We start from the raw sequence: 18,280 nt of genomic DNA, 5'->3' as shown, positions 1-18,280 counted from the left end.
TATACTTTATCTCGAAAATTATTTTTATATGTTAATGAACAAATAAAACTACAAATAATTTTATTTGTAGTTTTAATTTTTTTTTCTTCTCAAACATTGGAATTTTCGTAAAGTTTAATTCTACTTTAATCAAATTTATTATTAAATTTATTATTCTTTACTTTAAAATATCATATCTTGTTTGAATATTTTAAGCTAATTATTATACATGCACATACATGAAGAATTTAATATTACTAAATATAACGAATTTTATTGTTATTGTTGAATATAATAATATATAATTGATTGTATTGAATACATTATTAATAAACAATTCTTTTATTTCATATTTTATTTTTTATTATACGTATTATAAAGGATATTTATACAAGCGTTAAAAATTGAATAAATTTTACATTTATATTAAGATGTTAAATAATTAACGTAATTTTCATATTTCCAAGGTGTTCGTTTCTGATTAGACGTATCGGCTGTTTTATCAACACAGTTCCCAAATCAAAATTTAAGAAAGCAGGTAAATTTAAAAATTGAGTTTGTATTGTTTTTAACCTTTAAAATACATTCGATTTAAAATATATATATGATTATAAAAAATAAATAAATATGATTATAATGGTAAAATCATATGTTTTCTATGTTTCTATGCTTCTTAAAAGCATAAAAAAATTATATTTTCCATAATGTAGTAAAAAGGTTATTAATTTAACCTTTAAAAAAGACATATGAAATATGCTTGATAAAAATATCTATCATTTTTTATTATAAGTATTTATCATTTCGTATTTTTCTTATTTATTCTGTTTAGCGAATAAAATAAAAAAGAATAAAGTAAAAAAGAACAGAAAAAGAAAATTGAGAAACCAACAACTGTGGCTTCTGTTCAAAAATAACGAAGCCAGTATTTAAATGCCAGTTACTATCGCAAAATAGCCATCAAGTGCTAAAATTGTAAGTTCTATTAAATCTACAGTTTTGTAACCAAAATGAATATATTCATAAGACCAGATAGGAAAAAGGCGTTTAATTCATGATTATAACGCTCTTGATATTAATTTCAATAAAATTTTCATTGTATTAATATATTTATCAATTATTATAAAATATAAAAAATTGTATTTATCATATAATAATGAAATCAATAGTTTATATATTTTATTAAAACGAGTCTAGTTTCCTGTTTCTTATTTCTAATAATTGGTATAAAATTTTTCAAGTTTCCAAAGTATTTGCAAATGCAATATAAAAAAAAAATTATTTATATTTCTTTTATAAACAAAAGGAATTTGGAAGTAATATCATAAAAATATATGTATTTATGTCGATACAGTATTAATTTCATTTTTGTAAATTTCGTGCTGATTTTATATATATATATTTATGTATGTATATGCATATATATATATATATATATATATATATATAAAAGATTTTTGAAATTTTATTTACAACATTAGCATTTAATTACATTTATAAATAATAAGATAATATATATCTGAAAGTTTATAAGAACATTTATATATTACATATGTAATAAGTGAACTCTATATATATCAATGCATATTATTTTAGTAGAAGACTGATAATATTCATGTACTTTGAAAATGTAGTTTTTATTTTGCATAATATATGTTACATATATTTCTTTAAATAGACCTATACATCAATACATTCGACATTCCTCGCATACGTGATAAGAAATGTATGGTGAAATGTCCTTGTAAACATTTTTATCCAAATTAAGAGAGTTATTTAAAATATTGTTTTTCCTGCACATTTGTCATTTAAAATATTATTTTTCCTGTATATTTTATGTACTTATATACTATCTCCTTAGTATGATATATTTTATTTATACAAACATATACAATTTAAAAACAAATGAATGTTTATATTTCAATACTTATACAAATGTCACACATTACAATTTATTTACAATCCTAAACGTCCTGGAGTTTTACGATATGGTGCTGGAGTACCTGGTTCTCTGATACCTGGTGTAAGAATCTCTTTTCTTAAAAAGAAAGAAGTAAATAAATAAATAAAAAAGAAAAATAAGATCAAAAAAGAAATTGATAAATATACTTAATAGTAAATCTACCTTTTAACAGAAGCTTGTTCACGTTCTAATTGTTCTTGTGCTCTTGCTTTCATTTCCTCTTCTGCTTCTTTCATTTGACCCTCCATTTCATGCAGATGTTGCATTGCTTGTCGTCGTTTTGCTCGACCACTTCGTCCAGTTTCTTTCACACTAAAGAACATCGGACCTAATTCAGCTAACCAGTGTCCATCAACCGCGGTTACACATTGCATGTATTCTTTTGCCGTCATAACTAGTTCATGATAAACGACATAGTCAGGTGTAAAACCCATACCAAATAAAGCTGAAGTAGGATGAAGATGACAGGGCATTCCAGTACGACAATTAACATATTCACCGATACCCTTTAATCGAGCTGCCTGATGGAAATACGCGGAACATATGCATTTACGTACTATGTCCCAATCAGTGCCACAACTAACAACTTCCATTTTTTGCTGTTTTAAAATTTCTTCCAGTTGTTGACGCACTTCTCTGACTTTACGTATAGCTTTTGCATGTATAAAATGATCATTACACCATGAAGTAGAATATCCATTAGCTTTCCACTGATTATATACATTGAGGTATGTCAAGTGATCTGACTCTGGAATTTGAAATTTTTCTCTTGCTGAATCAGAATCTTCCTCTCGACCTTTCGGGCGATAAAATATTGAAGGCACTGATAACATAGAAACTGTAATAATCACAAAAATAAATAATTATTAAATTTTTATCGCATAAAAATTGAGAGGATATTAATAAGATTTTAATTTAAAATATACCTATAATTAAAATATCTGCGGTACAACCAAGCTGAGAAGCAACTATTAGCATTTGACATTGTGGAGGATCCAAAGGAAATTCTGCCATTTGACGTCCTAAAGGTGTTAACCGTCCTGTATGATCAAGAGCACCCAATATCCATAACTGATACAAAGAATTAAGTATATTGTCTTGTGGCGGAGGATCCATAAAATGAAAAGCAAGTAAATCTTGAACTCCCAATGATTTCAGAAGTAATACAGTATTGGCTAAATTTGTACGCTGAATTTCTGGCACTCCTGTTGCCAGTAGTTCATCTAAATATTGTCTACGTGTGTACAATCTGTAACAGTAACCAGGTCCAGTACGACCAGCTCTTCCAGCACGCTGATCAGCATTAGCTCTTGAAACAGGATATACTTGAAGGGCATCCATACCAATTCGTGGATTATATACTTTCAGTTTACAGTATCCTGAGTCAACAACAAATACAATTCCATCTACCGTCAAAGATGTTTCTGCTATATTGGTTGCAACAACGCATTTACGTAATCCACCTTCCGAACGTTGAAAAATTTTAGCTTGTAAATCCGACGGTAATTGAGAATATATTGGTAAAATTGAAAGTGGAGGAGCTGATTCTATTTCAGCCAATCTTTCTTTCAATGCTTCACACGTGACTTCGATATCTTCTTGACCAGGCATAAATACCAAAATATCTCCACTTCTTGGTTGTAAATGGATTTGCAAAACTTGTTTCACAGCAGCGTCTACATAATCTTCAACTGGATTTTTTGCATGTAAAATCTCAACAGGAAATGTTCGACCAGGAATCTGAAATGTTGCTGCATTTCCAAAAAACGCAGAAAATTTACTTGAATCCATTGTAGCTGAAGTTACAATTAGTTTCAAATCGTGTCTCCTTGCAACAACCTGTTTTACATATAAAGTAGTGATAAATAAATATTATATAAAGATAAAATACTTTTTAAAGTATGTAAACATTACCTCTCTAAGTAAACCAAACAAAACATCAGTAGAAAGAGATCGTTCATGAGCTTCATCCATAATTATTACACTATATCGATCTAAATCACCTTCTCGTAAACTTTCTCTTAACAAAATACCATCTGTCATATATTTTATAACAGTCTGTAAAAATAAACGGTAATAATAAGTCTTCAAAATCTTTTTCATATTCAAAAAAGTATCTAATATTCTATAGAATTACTTACATCTTTGGATGTACAATCCTCGAAACGAATTGCGTAACCAACTTTTTCTCCTAATGCTGTAGCCATTTCATCAGACACCCTTTTGGCAACTGACATAGCAGCTACTCTTCTGGGACACGTACAACCAATTATTCCATAGCAACTATAGCCATCCTCATGAAGATATTGTGTTAATTGAGTAGTTTTACCACTTCCAGTTTCTCCTACTATTACAACTACACTATTTTCTCTGATAACATTCAAAAGTTCCTGTCTTACAGCGAATACAGGAAGACTTCTTCTTTGATGTTGTATAGATCGGTGTTTTGCTTCTCCAGTAATTTCACCAGCACCTATATGTCTTGCATATTTCTGACCAGCTTTAAAATCCATTTCCTGACCAGGAAGTTCTTTATCCTCTTTTCTTCTGTCACGTACACCCATAATGTTACCTATATGTGTTCCAGCCAACTCCCAATGTTTTTTCTGCGCTCTACGACGTTCTTTTTGTTCGCGGTATGCTCGTACTAATGCAGAGCCTTTTCTTGCTACAAGTGCCATATCGGAAGTAGGATCGCGCACAGGTACAACAGGCTCGGGCTGTTTAGTGAATACGATTCGCCCTAATTAATTAATTATTATTATTATTTCGTTATATTGTATTTTATATATAATATCAGTAATTGACATAAAAATAATATTTTTGAAAAAAGAATAACTTACCATCTAAAAATGGAGGTACTACATTATGAACTAGAAGGTGAACTCTTCCTTCTGCTTCATCATCTGGATCATCATCATGATCTAAAGAACTTACAACACCTGAAGTTAACATTCTATTTCTTTCCCATAATTCATTATCTTTGTTTATTTGCCTCTGCTGAGCTGAAACTCGTTTCTGTCTTTTTGCTTCTAATTCCATTTCCTTTTTTTGAGTATATTCTTCTGATACATCAGCAAAAGCATAATTTTCTCCATCATCCAATGCGTACCATTCTCTATCAAGTCTACAAATAGAAAAGATATTTCTTTAAAAGCTCTTCTTTAATCTTGTAGGTACGACGCGTTACTATGTAATAATAGTTTCTTACTAAGTAATGTTTTAGAACGAGAAATCACTACATTGTTTTTCTTTTTTATCTTGCATTGAAGGTTGTATACATTAATATTACAATGTGAGAATGTTTAATGTTTCGATTTGCATTCATTTATTTAAAAGATATTTTGATAACAATATTAACCACTTGTGCTGGAATAACGTGTTATACATGTTGATGCTTGATTTGCACAGAAATTTAAACAATGAGTTGAATTCAATCAAATATATATATATACTTTATTACCAGGGCAGTATAAAGAAATAGAAAATAAATTTATTAATAGAGTAAAAAATACAATTTTTATCTAAATTAAAAAATTAAAAGCGACAGGGATATTGTTCAAACAAATTTAAAAAGGAAGCGTCCAATTATTAATAAGGATGAGTAATAGCGATTACAGGCAGTTTTGTTTTTTTCTTTTTTGCAAAAAGTGTACAATCCTAATTAATGAAGATGAAAATAATAATAAAGACAGAAATACAGCTTGTTAAATGTTTTATACAAATAATTTCTAGCATAAATGGTTAAATAATATCACCAGGAGTTAAATCTTTGCTATTTCTTGTCTTAATACATTAATATCATTAATATGTATTTTGTGGTGGATATGTCTGTATAGTGATACAGTTCCATCGTCAGATAAGCCATATCAAAAAAGATAAATGAAAGATAAATGAAATAATCAAATAAGAATTACCTTTGCTGTTCTTCCTCCCATAATTCTTTTTCTTCTCCATCTATCATTGGTGTAGTACCAGAAGCTCTGTAATCCTTGTTCCAAGAATTATATTTATATGAAGGTGTAAATTCACTTCTGACGCTTTCACGACCATCTTTAGAAGCATAAAGATTTGGCGTAGGATGATCCCAACTTGATTTCCTTGGTTCTTCATCCTCGTCGTCATCCCAATTACTTTTGGATGTAGGATCCTATCAATAATGATAATTACTATTTCAAATTCTATTATTTGTATTCCATAAATATCAATGATGATGAAGCTTACTTTGGTCCTAAATTTGGGTGTTTGAGGTTCATCTTTAAATCTAAGAGGAGTTTGTCTTATGCTATCTCTACTTCGACTACGTTCTCTATCTCTGTCTCTATCCCTGTCCTTTCTCTTATCTCTATCACGATCATGATACTTTGAATGCTTTTCTTGTGCACTTAATCTTTGATGTTTGAGTCTCGTTTCCAATCTCTTTTGTGCCTCAGAATTTACTCCACCTGTATGAGTAGGTGTTTCTTCTTCATAAGATCTATATTTTCTTTCTTTTGTATCTAATCTAGATTTTGATTCTGTAGGTTCCTGCGAATTTTCTCGCCGTTTTCTTTCTGCGAGTTTGTCCAAGCCCAAAACAGATGATTGAGGCTTTTTAAATGTATGATCAGAAGCTTTCTTACGAATAATTAAACCACCAGGTTTATTGTCAGATCCTTCTAACCTATATAAGTTTGAATCCTCTGACATAGTTTCTACTTTTTATTTTTAAAAAACTTTATATGTATTTTTATGGTACTTATTTTTGTAGGATTTTCATATTTTACTACAACGGTATATATATGTGTGTAATAAAATATAAATATTTCATGTTAGAGTTTAACTTAAAAAAACCTCTTTCAACTTTATAATACAACAGCAACGTAAGACATTAACTATAAGCACTATGAAAAATGTCAATCGTTGACTTTTTAAAAGAATTGTTAGGGACGATGGCGCTGTCATCGCGCAATTCGTTTCAAATGGCGTGATGATCGTATTCCTATCTATATGACTCACCTAGGTATTTATTGAAACAAATGACTTAAATTTAAGGGGAAGGCCACTGTGATAGCTGAAAAAATAACCGATTTTTAAGAATTTGTTTTCACTGGGATAACTAATTAATAAAGAGATCGGATTGTTGTCATTTTATTGAGTGTATATTAAACTTGTTTTATATAAATTTTTATTAAAAAATTAACAAAAATATGGGTCTTGACTTAAGGGCTAAAAAAAATTTTCCCTTTATTGTAACATTGATATCTCAATGAATGATTATCTGAAAATAAAAAGCAAAATTTTATCGATATTTATACGAATGTAGTTATCATTATGCGTAGCAGTTTTTTTTTATTGATTATTTACAAAAAGGCGACAGATTGAAATTTTTTTTATTTTTAAGGCCCTCTTTTTATTCAAGCAGTTTGTAAAAATAGTAATTATTAAAATTCTTGAAATTGACTACGTACAAACTTAGACACTGCAATTACAAATAAAGAAAAAAAAGATAGAAGAAAGTAATGTCGAGAAAAACGCGTTTAAAGTTTTCATTGCGTTTTTCTTGATATAAAGTTATATATTTCCTAAAATTTTGATACTTATATTAAACTATCGAATCCTGGGGCCATATAATGATTCTTCATCATCATCTTCAGTGTCGTCCTTGTTTTTTTTATTTTTTTATGGATCTTATTCATGCGGTTTTCAACAATTTTCATCCACTTCATGTCTCGTTCGACATAGTACGAATGGAATGTCGATCAAACTTTAATACCCATTAACTCTACTAAGTAAATTTTCAGAATTTTAACTTAAAATTTAACTACATATTTTTAAAAATATATACCTTTAATAAACCATCAAAAAAGAAATTCTTTTTTCAAAATTTCACAGTGACCTTCTTTCTTAAGTCGATATCAAACTATGACTCGTTTGAAAAAAGAAGAAATATTCACATACATTTTATTTATCAACTTAAACCTATTAGCACCTATTAATTTTCTAGTTCGATTTAATTAATATCACAATTCATTATAACAATTGTAGATAATAAATATATGATTTAAAAATGCTATAATATTTTCTTTCGCGTGTATAAACTATCATAATAAATTAACAGACGACTGATAACAATTTATATTAATTTTAAATAACTTCAAACACGATTTACAACTATATATACTTATTGTGGTTTAAGAGTTATTACGTAGATATAAATATATATTTATTTTGAATGTTAACGTAAATAAGTTCGATTGCAAATATAAAAATATGTGATTGCTGACGTACATGTGCGCAATCTCAGCTATTCATAGTACTTTCTCTTAAGGGCCATATATTATTATCTCTCAGTGGGTCACAATGAATTTATTCAGTAGAAAGAAACGAAGACAACAGATCCTTCGTACGAATGGATCATCACATTTCATCACCGGCCCGATACAAAAAAAGCAACTAAACGCGCTCTCGTAGTTTTACCCTTAATTTATGATATGTAACATAATTTATGGTTTTTCGAGCCGGATTTTAGCAATACTGATCCTACGAGCAGCTTAAAGAAAAGCCAAATCACCATGTAAGGAAACGAAGCAAGTGAACCACGAGACAGCATATTCTATATAACAAAACATCAGAAAATCAACAAGCCATCAGAAGTCGCAGCGACGTAGCCTGTCGTCGCTGGACTCCTTTAACCTGGTAACACCATACTTTTGAAGTAAGATCATTTATTTTTGACTTTCTTATCCCTCTTTAATCTTTAACACAATGGAAGCCTCTACCGAACAAATCTTAAGTAATTTGAAACTCAAATGGCGAATCTTCAAAAGTTAACGTATTTTTTAAAAATACAATAGAAACTTATTGAGGAAATGAGAAACATAGAAACTTTAAAATCAGAAATTAATTACATTAAAAAAGACTTCACTAATTGTAATGACATTATGGATACATTGTTAAGTACTCTCTCAGATGCGGATAGATATTTAGAGGAAAAGTTTGATATTAATGAAGATTACGTAAAGATATGGGCAATCGCACGAAGTTTAGTAAAAAAAAAGCGGAATCGCAATCGGTAACTCTAGTTCAACTGGTCAATTGACACCTTCTGATCAAGTCGACGATCAAACAATTTATCTACCACGAATCGTATTGCCCATCTTTAGTCGTTGGCATGAAGAATGGTCCGGTTTCGCGGATCAATTTAAATTTTCCATTCATGACCAACCATTATTCTCTGGATGACTCTAAAAACGGTTAAATTACTTAAAACCTATAAAGCGAACTAGCGTCAACTAATCTCATCTCTATACATTTGCATTTATACAACATTTGTGTTTATAAATAAATATCACTTATATTCATTATAGAATCACTTATATTTAACAAAAATTTTTTTTGAGCAATGTCATTAGTTAAATATTTTATAAAGGAAAGTGTTTGATGGCCTGTAATATGTATATACAAAAAAGAAAATAAATAAAAAATAAAAAAAAGAATCTTCAATTTATAAGTGTGCAAAATTATTCATTTGTATAAATATTTTAATAACATATGGAAGAAAATTTGAAGCCATTCAAAATAATAAGACTACAGCATTTATGATATTCTCATATAATTAAATATTTCATGGAAATAATGATTGTTGTTATCATTATTAATCATATATTTATAACTTTTGTCAATGTTTTAATAAACAATATGTGAAAAGAATTAAAATATATCTTATAGAATTATATGTGTGTGTATGTATGTATAAGTAAATAATATATTCAGTATATATACAAAGCAATATCATCCTTTCGTATCATTCTTATACCGCTTGCAATTTATCATTGTATTTAAGTGTGTGTATCAAATGTTTAATTATACAGTATTGTTAAAAGATATTTTTTTAAGAATATCACCTTCCTTCCTATTTATATTCTCTAATGATATCAGCTGTCAAATAATCTCGAAAAACTTATGATAAATTTATATATATATATATAGAAGTAAATCAGTCTGAAACCTGTATTCTTTCGTTTGTGATTAAAATGGCTAAAGAAATGTTAATAGACTACTTGATAGTATTTCCGCTTGTATGATACGGTGTTAGAGATAAAGCCAAGAAGAAACTGGGCCAAGAAAAAGTATATTAGAATTCGTGACAATATAAATAAAGATTTATAGAAGAGAAACCTGATCCTAAGGTGTTCTAATTGTTTATTTCTGTATAGATAATTATATTTATAACGTATAAAGTTTGCAATAAATTAAAATGCTTCTATTAAAATTATTGATAGAGGCATTTATTTTTGTATTATTTTATGGCTTTGCTATTTCTAAACAATGGGAAAGTGGTTTACGTGAAAGATACGATGGATATGGAGAAGATTGGATATTTATGCCAGATGGAAATGATTTACCTCAAGTAGCAATATTAAAGTACGAAGATAGTATGAGAGGTATTCTCGATAGTGAAAACATTTCTTATATCCTCTACACAAGGTACACTTATATATTTATTTATCGTACACGATAAATTATTAAGATCTTTATATATTGTGAAATATAATTAAAGGTCTGGTCCAGAAAATGGCACGAGACTTATGATTAATGATACTGCAGGACTTCTCGATTCAGATTTTAAAGCATCACGAAAAACAAAGTTCATAACACATGGATGGAAGTCCAGTTCTATGAGTTCTGGTCTCAGAAACATGAAAGAAGGTTAGTTAATATCTGATTATAAAATTGTATCTGTCTATGTGTAATTGAACAAGTTACATTTTGATTATTGTACAGCTTACTTGCAACACGATGATTACAATGTCATTCTTGTTGACTGGGAACCTTTAGCTGCAAGTACCTTTTATCTTGGTCCCATGCAAAATACCGTTCGTGTAGGAAAGGATGCTGCTAATTTCATCGACTTTTTAGTTACAGAAACTGATTTAACTGCTGAAAACGTTCATTTCCTCGGTATATCTTATGTTAATCTTAAGGCAAAAGTAAACTATACATAATTGAAAAAGTTATATAATGTACATCTTTCTACATTGTCAAACATATCTTAGGTCATTCTTTGGGTGCGCATGTAGCTGGTAATGCTGGTGATGCAATAACTTCTGGTAAATTAGGCAGAATTACCGGATTGGACCCAGCTTTGCCTGGATTCCACATGCTTGCTTCTAATAAAACTCGTTTGGATTTAACCGATGCGATATTCGTTGATGTTATTCATTCTTGTGGTGGTATTCTAGGTTATCTTGAACCCCTAGGTAAAATCGATTTTTATCCAAATGCAGGAACAGCCGTTCAACCTGGTTGTTGCTGTGTCCCGGAAGTCATGGGTAAGAAATATCTCACGAAACTAGCATCGAAAGATTTCAAAATAACACATTTGTATCTTTCCTATTTTAGAAGCTTGCAGTCACGGACGATCCTACGTTTATTTTACAGAAAGTATTAATTCCAAGACTGGATTTCCTGCAGTAAAATGCGAAAATTGGGATCGTTATATAAATGGTGATTGCATTGATTCCAGGGTAGTTTTAATGGGAGAACATGTAGATAAATCTGCTAGTGGATCTTATTTTCTTAGAACACGATCTGAACCACCTTATGCGTATTTACCAGAAATAACCAACAATAATATTTAAATTCTAATTTTGATATAATAGGAAAAAACAATTCTTATAATTCTTTAATTATTATATCAAATGATTATAGAGTTCATTCAATAGTAATCAAAATTTGCTTTTCTCTTTTGCTTAATTACAGGTAATATACAATATAGCACTATATTCTAAAAAATGTATACTTGATTCGCTTTAATAAATATTAATTATATTGTTTTGCAGTTAAACAACTTTTATCATTTATAATTCAGCTTACCTACAAATTCTGCTATTTGAATAGTGAGTGCAATTCATTATTCATATAATGATATCGTTCCAAAATAATTAAGTATCACGCATGTAGGAATGATGTAAATCATTAAATTGGTTTATATAATAGAGTAGTTACATATTTTTTTCGATAGCGATGTGTGGCTGATAAAACCATAACACTATCTTTAATACTCAAAGCATATAAATGATTCAACATCACGTGATTCGGTTCTGGTAGAAGAGTTGGTTCACACTGGAAAAATACTTTACAATCAATATGTATATTCCATAAAGTCTTAAACATTAATACAGAATAATTCTTTTATAATTACTCACAGATAATGGTGTATCTTTATTAAGAATAACTTGCAATAAATGTGGTGGTAAAATTGGCGGTCCAACTATTTTTTCCCATGGTTTATGAAGTGGAATTTCTTGACCATATTCAGTTTGAACACTATTAGAAACACCTTCGCTATCTTTAGCAAGAGCTTGAAAAACTTCAAAGTCTGATTTTCTTACAGATACTAAGTTGTTCTTAGAACCCATACCATTGTCAACTATTTTCTAAATAGACAATTTAATCATTGTTCTTACAGTATCAATAAATTTAAATTAATTAGTAGATCTATATCTTACCAAACCAGGATCATGCCTCCATTCTCCATCAACATAGAATTTATATTGATGTTCTCCTTCTGGTAAGTCAATAATAGTAACAAAATCACCATGACTCTTTACCATAGGTAATGTTTTCCATCCTGTGAACGTTCCACTGATATATGCTTGTTTTCCACCTCCTTCCCATTTAAAAACTGTAGGCAATACTTTGCTATCGGTAACTTTAGTTCCTTCGGACACTGTATTTGATCTGGGACGTGGTCCACCAAAATTATCTCCATCACGTTGTTTTATCTATATAAAAAAGCAAATATATGTCTATTGTCTGAAGAAATTTATATAAATTATTAAATACTTTTGTATAATAGGGCTCTTCTTCTTCTTGAGACGATTGGAAAATTAGCTTTTGATTCGACTTTTTGTCAAAAACAAATGCCTGGCCTTCCTTTCCTGGGGAAGGTGGTCCATGTTCTTTACTATGTCGATGATCTCTACCTGAAGTATGAGTATGATTGACTGTTTGATTACTTCCAGCATTTCCCATTATTGTGCAACAATGTCTATAAATACAGAAATAACATTTTGAATATGTCATTTTGAATATGTCATAAAAAATAATCAAATAGAAATGAAATTTGCCTTTTGTTTTACCTAATAAAATAAATAAAGTAACACTGATGGATCCTGATAATTTATTTTTCATATGATTGGAATTTACGTCGTAAATTAATGAAAAATTAGAAAATATATAAGCAACAAAACCCAAAAAGATATACTACAAGTAGTATACGAGTAGTATATATCAGTATATCTGATGTTTTTGGTAAGGATAGTAGGCGGGAAATACAAATTTAATTCTTTCATCATCTAGTTTTACACAGATTTTATAGAGGTTTAATAATGAAATTAATATTAAATGACAATTTATCAATCTGACATTATTAATATTTCATATTTTTAATGTATTATAACTATGATTTATATATATAAAACATCTTGTCGATAACGTTCGAATTGTAAGATGAGGATCATAAATGTATATAATACTTTTCACAGACATTTTTTAATATTATAATGAAAAATTTATTAATATATACCTATAATAATACGACTAAAATTTATTAATAAATACTTTGTATTTATAATAATTATATAATATTAACATAATATAATATGAAGCGTTTATACACCAAAAAATAGAAACAATTACGTAAGTACTTTATCAGTAATAAGTTGAAATAAAAATTTCGAAAAGTGTAATTATTTTTAACGAAATGTCTTATTTATAACAATCGATAATTTATGGAAATATAACTGACAGCCGTTATGTAATTTTAATATTTTTGAGAGTGAGTTCAATTATCTTAGTTATTAGAACAATAATGGGTGCATTCGACATTAGACATATCGCGATAGAATTTTAAGCGTTTTCGACCGTCTACATCGTTTAGAGTAAGCAATAAAATTATTTTCATTTCATTACTATCTTCTTCATTATAATTTTTTACTATTGTTTTTAATTATTGATGCTATGATGAATAATATGCAAAATAATACATCAATATATAAGAAAGCATAACTTAATTATAAGAAATAAAAAAGTAACTTAAGTTGATAGGTACAAAGCAATAACTGATTAATATTATTATTATTATTATTATTAACTCTTATAATATCTTATAATATCTTAATCAATAAAGGTACATATCAACCAGAACATCCTCTGCAGCCGCAATGTATACATTCCACTATTCTACCTTCTTCTAACTTGCCTTTTGGTACACGACAAATACAATTCGTACCAAAATTAGTATCTCGTGTTTGTATGCAACGTAAACAACATAAGTTTTCATATCCAACTTTTTTCCATTTTGCTATAAGATTTTTGTCTGCTATGTTTTCATTCAAACAATAGTCATACAATTCTGAAAATAATATAACATTAAAGCAAATGATATGACTGTGTAAATGATAATATATTATTTAAGAAAATAAAATATGTAGATATTGAATAATTACAAATAACAATCGAAATCAAGGTAAACTTACCACGACTAATAGCTTTTCGTCTATAAAATAAATCATATATATATCTTGATTTTTGATGATGAATTTTAAATATTGGCCATAAAGATTCCTGTTTACGTTTACCTTCGTGTGGCTCTGTTTCAGCTTTAAGAAAAACAAACAAAGTACTTTTTCACTATACAAAACTGTACAATAAAAGACGCGATATGAAAATATCTAACCTTCAAATTTATCGTAGTTTATTTACCTTCGCGCATCTTTTGTTCCAGCTCTTCTAATGTAGGTTCAATTAATTCCCAGCCATCAGGTGGAGATCTTTTACTTCTTCGTACTTTCGGCATCTCGTATAGGAATCACTGAATATTATATCGCTTATGATTTCAAATGAGTCCAATGTTTACGTGATACTCGTACCTATGAATATAAATAACTAACATGAAGTGTCAATTGACGTCTCAATTGTCTAAAGAAAAATACTTTTCGATCAATTTTCTTTATTGTTCACAATTCATATTAATACTTTATACACACACTTTTCTTTTTCTTTTATCATGTAACGAGGACCGTAGAAATAACATAAGATAGATGAAAATAAGATCGAAGGAAGGTGATGTCTCCATCATACGCCATTTTAGTATTCACATTCAAAAGGCGAAAATTTGTCCAGTATGTCAATAGGTGATTATAAAAACCCTTTATTGATTATATATAGTGTATAAATATTGTCATATATACATGTTCGAAAATGATTAATTTATTTTTATTGTATTACTAATTAAAAATAATATCTGATCAATGATACGTATCCATTGATAAACAAGAATCCAGGATAATAAAGTCTTTGTCGTACATAATATACTATTATTCTACTATTTTAAATGAATATTTGCAGTCTCCTTCAAAAAATATATTTTATTTTAAGTATATATAAATATAATAAGATATTTTTCAGATAAAGCCGAGCATATATTTAAACGAGAGTATATTAAAACTGTTGAGCGAATTGTACGATGAATAAATAAAAATGTGTTTTACTGTGACATTTCTTTGGAAATCAATGCATCTTCAAAATCAAGTTTCTACTCTGATTTTTTTGTTTACATTTTTATAAGATAAATATTTTCCGAGAATTTTCAATAAGAAATCGCGAGTTAAATGAAAACAAAAAGAATGATGGTGTCCCGTAATTTTTATTTACATAAAGTCTCCAAACGATTACAATAATTAAGAAATACATGATTATGGCATTCAATTTTTTTTATTACAGTTGTTCACTACCTTTTGTTCAAAGTGTGTGTGACATCAACGACAGGTACAAACAAAGTATAAACTACAAAACAAGTGAGGAACACTGTTCCCATCATGCATCTATCGTATTGGTATATAAGCTTGTTGGTTATTCCCCTCTTACGCGTATTAATAACTGATTTCGTGTGAGATGGAGTAAGTAGTTTAGTAAACGAAGAGACTTTTAGTCTCTCATATGTATATCTTTCTTTGATGGTAGTGTACAACTTGCAGTGATCCGTGCTAGATACAATGTCGATATGCATTTGTTTCACGGCAAGTGCATAAAAAATAATAAATATAATTGACACATAATAATTAGTATATAAATTTTCGACAAAAAACAAGATTTTGTCGAATATTTTGTTAAAAATAATTAGTACATATATATATTATATATTTTTGAAGAAGTTTTATATTAATGAATAAACTATTCTCGAAAAAATACTATTTTTTAACATGATTTTTTTGGAAGAAAATAAATCTTCAAAAATTTGGAAAAGTGGAGTCCTAGATTAGAACCTTCGTCTTTAAAATAAGATTTTGTTTATCAAAATTGGTCAAGAATTATTTCTGTTCTCATTGATGGCGTAAATGCCATCAATGAGACTATTTTCGATATTTTTCACAAAGAAAAACTTTAGTACTGTAGCGCCCCTCGAAATTTGTGGTAAAAAAGGTGAAGCTCGTATCCCCACTACTGATTTTCATATCACGCCAGAATGTTATGTTTTATGTCCGTGAAGTAGCAATTGCATGCTTGTTTGTTACGTAAATAGCTGATGTTCAGATTTTCTAAATATTTTCAAACGTAAAGAAATGTGTTTGACGAGGCCGCACGAAGAAGCTATGGAAACTCTTTCGATCATTTTAATGATCTTTAGTCAGACGATTCTATGGCAAAAATAAAAAAATATATGTTCAATCGTTTATGTCAAAGAATCTGAGTTTCTAAAATATCGTCAAATTTTTCCAAAATTTGTCTTTTTTCTTTTTAATTTTTATACATTAAGAAGATATAGATTCTATAAGCAATGTGTAGCTAGTGCTACAAGAAAAACTACGTAAAAAAAAAAAACGCTGGAAGTTCTACTTCATAGGTAGTGTGGAAATGATTTCATGTTTTAATTTATATTAAAATAATATAATATATAATTGTTCATTAATTATTTTGAAGAAAATAATCGACAAATGTTGTCACAGATTTATATACTAATTCTTATATGCGTCAATTATATTTATTATTTTCTATCCATTTATCATAAAACAAATAAGACGTTTGCTACCACCAAAAAAAAGATATACATATAAGAGATTGAAAGTTTCTTTGTCTATTAAACTATTTACTCCATCTCATATGAAACTAATTATTAATAAGCATAAAAGGGGAATAACCAACAAGCTTATACACTAATACGATAAACGTATGGTGGGAACAATATTTCTCATTTGTATTCGTAGTTCATATTTTGTCCATACCTGTCGCTGAAGTCACACACTTTGAATAATAGATAATGAACATTTTTAATGATTGTACTTATTTTTTTCTTTTCTCAAATTTACTTTGTAAAATTTGAACATAAAACATTAGAGAATAGAAATCAAAAAGAAGTCTGTCAACAATTTTCTAACAATAGCCTATACATTTTAATTAAGTAACAAAAATATATTATTAATTTAGATATTATTGAAGGAAAGTTCAAATATATTCAAGAAATAATTTGTATTTTTTTGTATATTTTTTTTACATGATGAAGTGCAAAGTTATCAGTGCATTTTTTTTTCTGCAACAATTGCCTGAAGACGTGTGTAACACGTTACTGGCGTTCCGGTAACAAAAGCATCTCAACGTGCGTGGCATGTCTTTTCACCGCAAGTGGTTAAAAGATACGATGTACCGATTTTGGTTCGAACTTGTCACTCTAAGATACTCCGTGAAAAATTAAAAATCTCTTTGACGATCAAATCTGAGGGATCAAAAATCGATGATCGTTAGAGGGATACATTATCAATACGAAAAGTTTACCCGGGATGTAGGAGGGGACAGGGAGAAAACGTTATATTGTAAAAGTATATGATCAAGTAAAAAAAAAATTCCTTCAACCAAACCCTTTCCTGTATCATAATCTCCGTTCTCTTCTCCTTCTTATTTCATTCTCACTCTTTTTTATTTTTCTTTCTCTTTTTTTTCTAGCATGAACCAACTTATGATATGTAAATGATATTCCTACTTAATGAAATTGCTGATTAATATCATTTGCACAAACACAGTTACGTACATGCTCATAGACGATATGCATCGAAAGATCGGGTCGAACATACAATGTGCTATTTGAATAGAATCGTCGAAATGTATTCGAATTCTTAAACTGAAAGAGAACGCTGAAATTTCGCTACAATAGATCAATAATAAGAATTTATCGTTAATCCTAGTATTCACCTATTTAATCTTCGTAAAAAAGTTATATTCTTTATTTTGGATCGATAGAATACGATATTTAAGGAATCTGAGAATAGAGATTTACTTATATTTATTTTATGTTTTTATATT

At 28.6% G+C, this 18,280-nt stretch overlaps 4 protein-coding genes across 6 annotated transcripts; 1 reads left to right on the top strand and 3 right to left on the bottom strand.

Annotated features, from left to right (window-relative positions):
• Nucleotides 1-1,611: 1,611 nt before the first annotated feature.
• Nucleotides 1,612-6,809, bottom strand: l(1)G0007 (ATP-dependent RNA helicase l(1)G0007). The gene is made up of 8 exons (XM_035867256.2): nucleotides 6,164-6,809; nucleotides 5,857-6,089; nucleotides 4,783-5,066; nucleotides 4,081-4,682; nucleotides 3,854-3,997; nucleotides 2,866-3,778; nucleotides 2,102-2,777; nucleotides 1,612-2,014 (listed from the first exon to the last, which is right to left on the bottom strand). The coding sequence occupies exons 1-8, from the start codon at nucleotides 6,626-6,628 to the stop codon at nucleotides 1,933-1,935; spliced, it is 3,399 nt and encodes a 1,132-aa protein (XP_035723149.1). The 5' UTR covers nucleotides 6,629-6,809; the 3' UTR covers nucleotides 1,612-1,932.
• A 3,237-nt stretch (nucleotides 6,810-10,046) lies between these two features.
• LOC118442077 (pancreatic triacylglycerol lipase-like) lies at nucleotides 10,047-11,748 on the top strand. Its single transcript, XM_035867258.2, has 5 exons — nucleotides 10,047-10,408; nucleotides 10,482-10,630; nucleotides 10,706-10,882; nucleotides 10,978-11,253; nucleotides 11,324-11,748. Exons 1-5 carry the CDS (start codon nucleotides 10,179-10,181, stop codon nucleotides 11,560-11,562), a joined length of 1,071 nt encoding a protein of 356 aa, XP_035723151.1. The 5' UTR covers nucleotides 10,047-10,178; the 3' UTR covers nucleotides 11,563-11,748.
• On the bottom strand, nucleotides 11,247-13,207 carry LOC118442076 (5'-AMP-activated protein kinase subunit beta-1-like). Of its 2 annotated transcripts, none has more exons than XM_085661900.1 (6): nucleotides 13,066-13,207; nucleotides 12,770-12,974; nucleotides 12,433-12,708; nucleotides 12,130-12,360; nucleotides 11,798-12,046; nucleotides 11,247-11,389 (listed from the first exon to the last, which is right to left on the bottom strand). In XM_085661900.1, exons 2-5 carry the CDS (start codon nucleotides 12,956-12,958, stop codon nucleotides 11,900-11,902), a joined length of 843 nt encoding a protein of 280 aa, XP_085518026.1. In that variant the 5' UTR covers nucleotides 12,959-12,974; nucleotides 13,066-13,207; the 3' UTR covers nucleotides 11,247-11,389; nucleotides 11,798-11,899. The 2 variants fall into 2 exon arrangements, with proteins under 2 accessions (XP_085518026.1, XP_085518027.1); XM_085661901.1 differs by having other exon boundaries at nucleotides 13,054-13,188.
• Nucleotides 13,208-13,598: 391 nt separating this feature from the next.
• On the bottom strand, nucleotides 13,599-15,739 carry l(1)10Bb (BUD31-like protein). 2 transcript variants are annotated; one of them, XM_035867359.2, is made up of 4 exons: nucleotides 15,721-15,739; nucleotides 14,690-14,856; nucleotides 14,464-14,586; nucleotides 13,599-14,339 (listed from the first exon to the last, which is right to left on the bottom strand). In XM_035867359.2, exons 2-4 carry the CDS (start codon nucleotides 14,781-14,783, stop codon nucleotides 14,122-14,124), a joined length of 435 nt encoding a protein of 144 aa, XP_035723252.1. In that variant the 5' UTR covers nucleotides 14,784-14,856; nucleotides 15,721-15,739; the 3' UTR covers nucleotides 13,599-14,121. The 2 variants fall into 2 exon arrangements, with proteins under 2 accessions (XP_035723252.1, XP_085517914.1); XM_085661788.1 differs by lacking the exon at nucleotides 15,721-15,739 and adding an exon at nucleotides 14,976-15,104.
• Nucleotides 15,740-18,280: the final 2,541 nt, after the last annotated feature.

Source organism: Vespa mandarinia, chromosome 16 (assembly GCF_050613455.1).
Source record: "Vespa mandarinia isolate Hongniang chromosome 16, ASM5061345v1, whole genome shotgun sequence".
NCBI classification, from domain to species: domain Eukaryota; kingdom Metazoa; phylum Arthropoda; class Insecta; order Hymenoptera; family Vespidae; genus Vespa; species Vespa mandarinia.
The sequence above is the reverse complement of the archived record's forward strand: the minus strand, read 5'-3'. Positions and strand labels throughout refer to the sequence as shown.

Bases quoted from the DNA above. Each gene is read 5' to 3' on its own strand.
- LOC118442077 (XM_035867258.2), top strand. From the start codon at position 10,179: ATGCTTCTATTAAAATTATTGATAGAGGCATTTATTTTTGTATTATTT. The intron at 10,409-10,481 runs GTACACTTATAT...ATATAATTAAAG, and splicing joins TCTTATATCCTCTACACAAG to GTCTGGTCCAGAAAATGGCA. The intron at 11,254-11,323 runs GTAAGAAATATC...TTCCTATTTTAG, and splicing joins CTGTGTCCCGGAAGTCATGG to AAGCTTGCAGTCACGGACGA.
- LOC118442076 (XM_085661900.1), bottom strand. From the start codon at position 12,958: ATGGGAAATGCTGGAAGTAATCAAACAGTCAATCATACTCATACTTCA. The intron at 12,361-12,432 runs GTAAGATATAGA...TTGTCTATTTAG, and splicing joins GGAGGCATGATCCTGGTTTG to AAAATAGTTGACAATGGTAT. The intron at 12,047-12,129 runs GTGAGTAATTAT...GTATTTTTCCAG, and splicing joins ATAAAGATACACCATTATCT to TGTGAACCAACTCTTCTACC.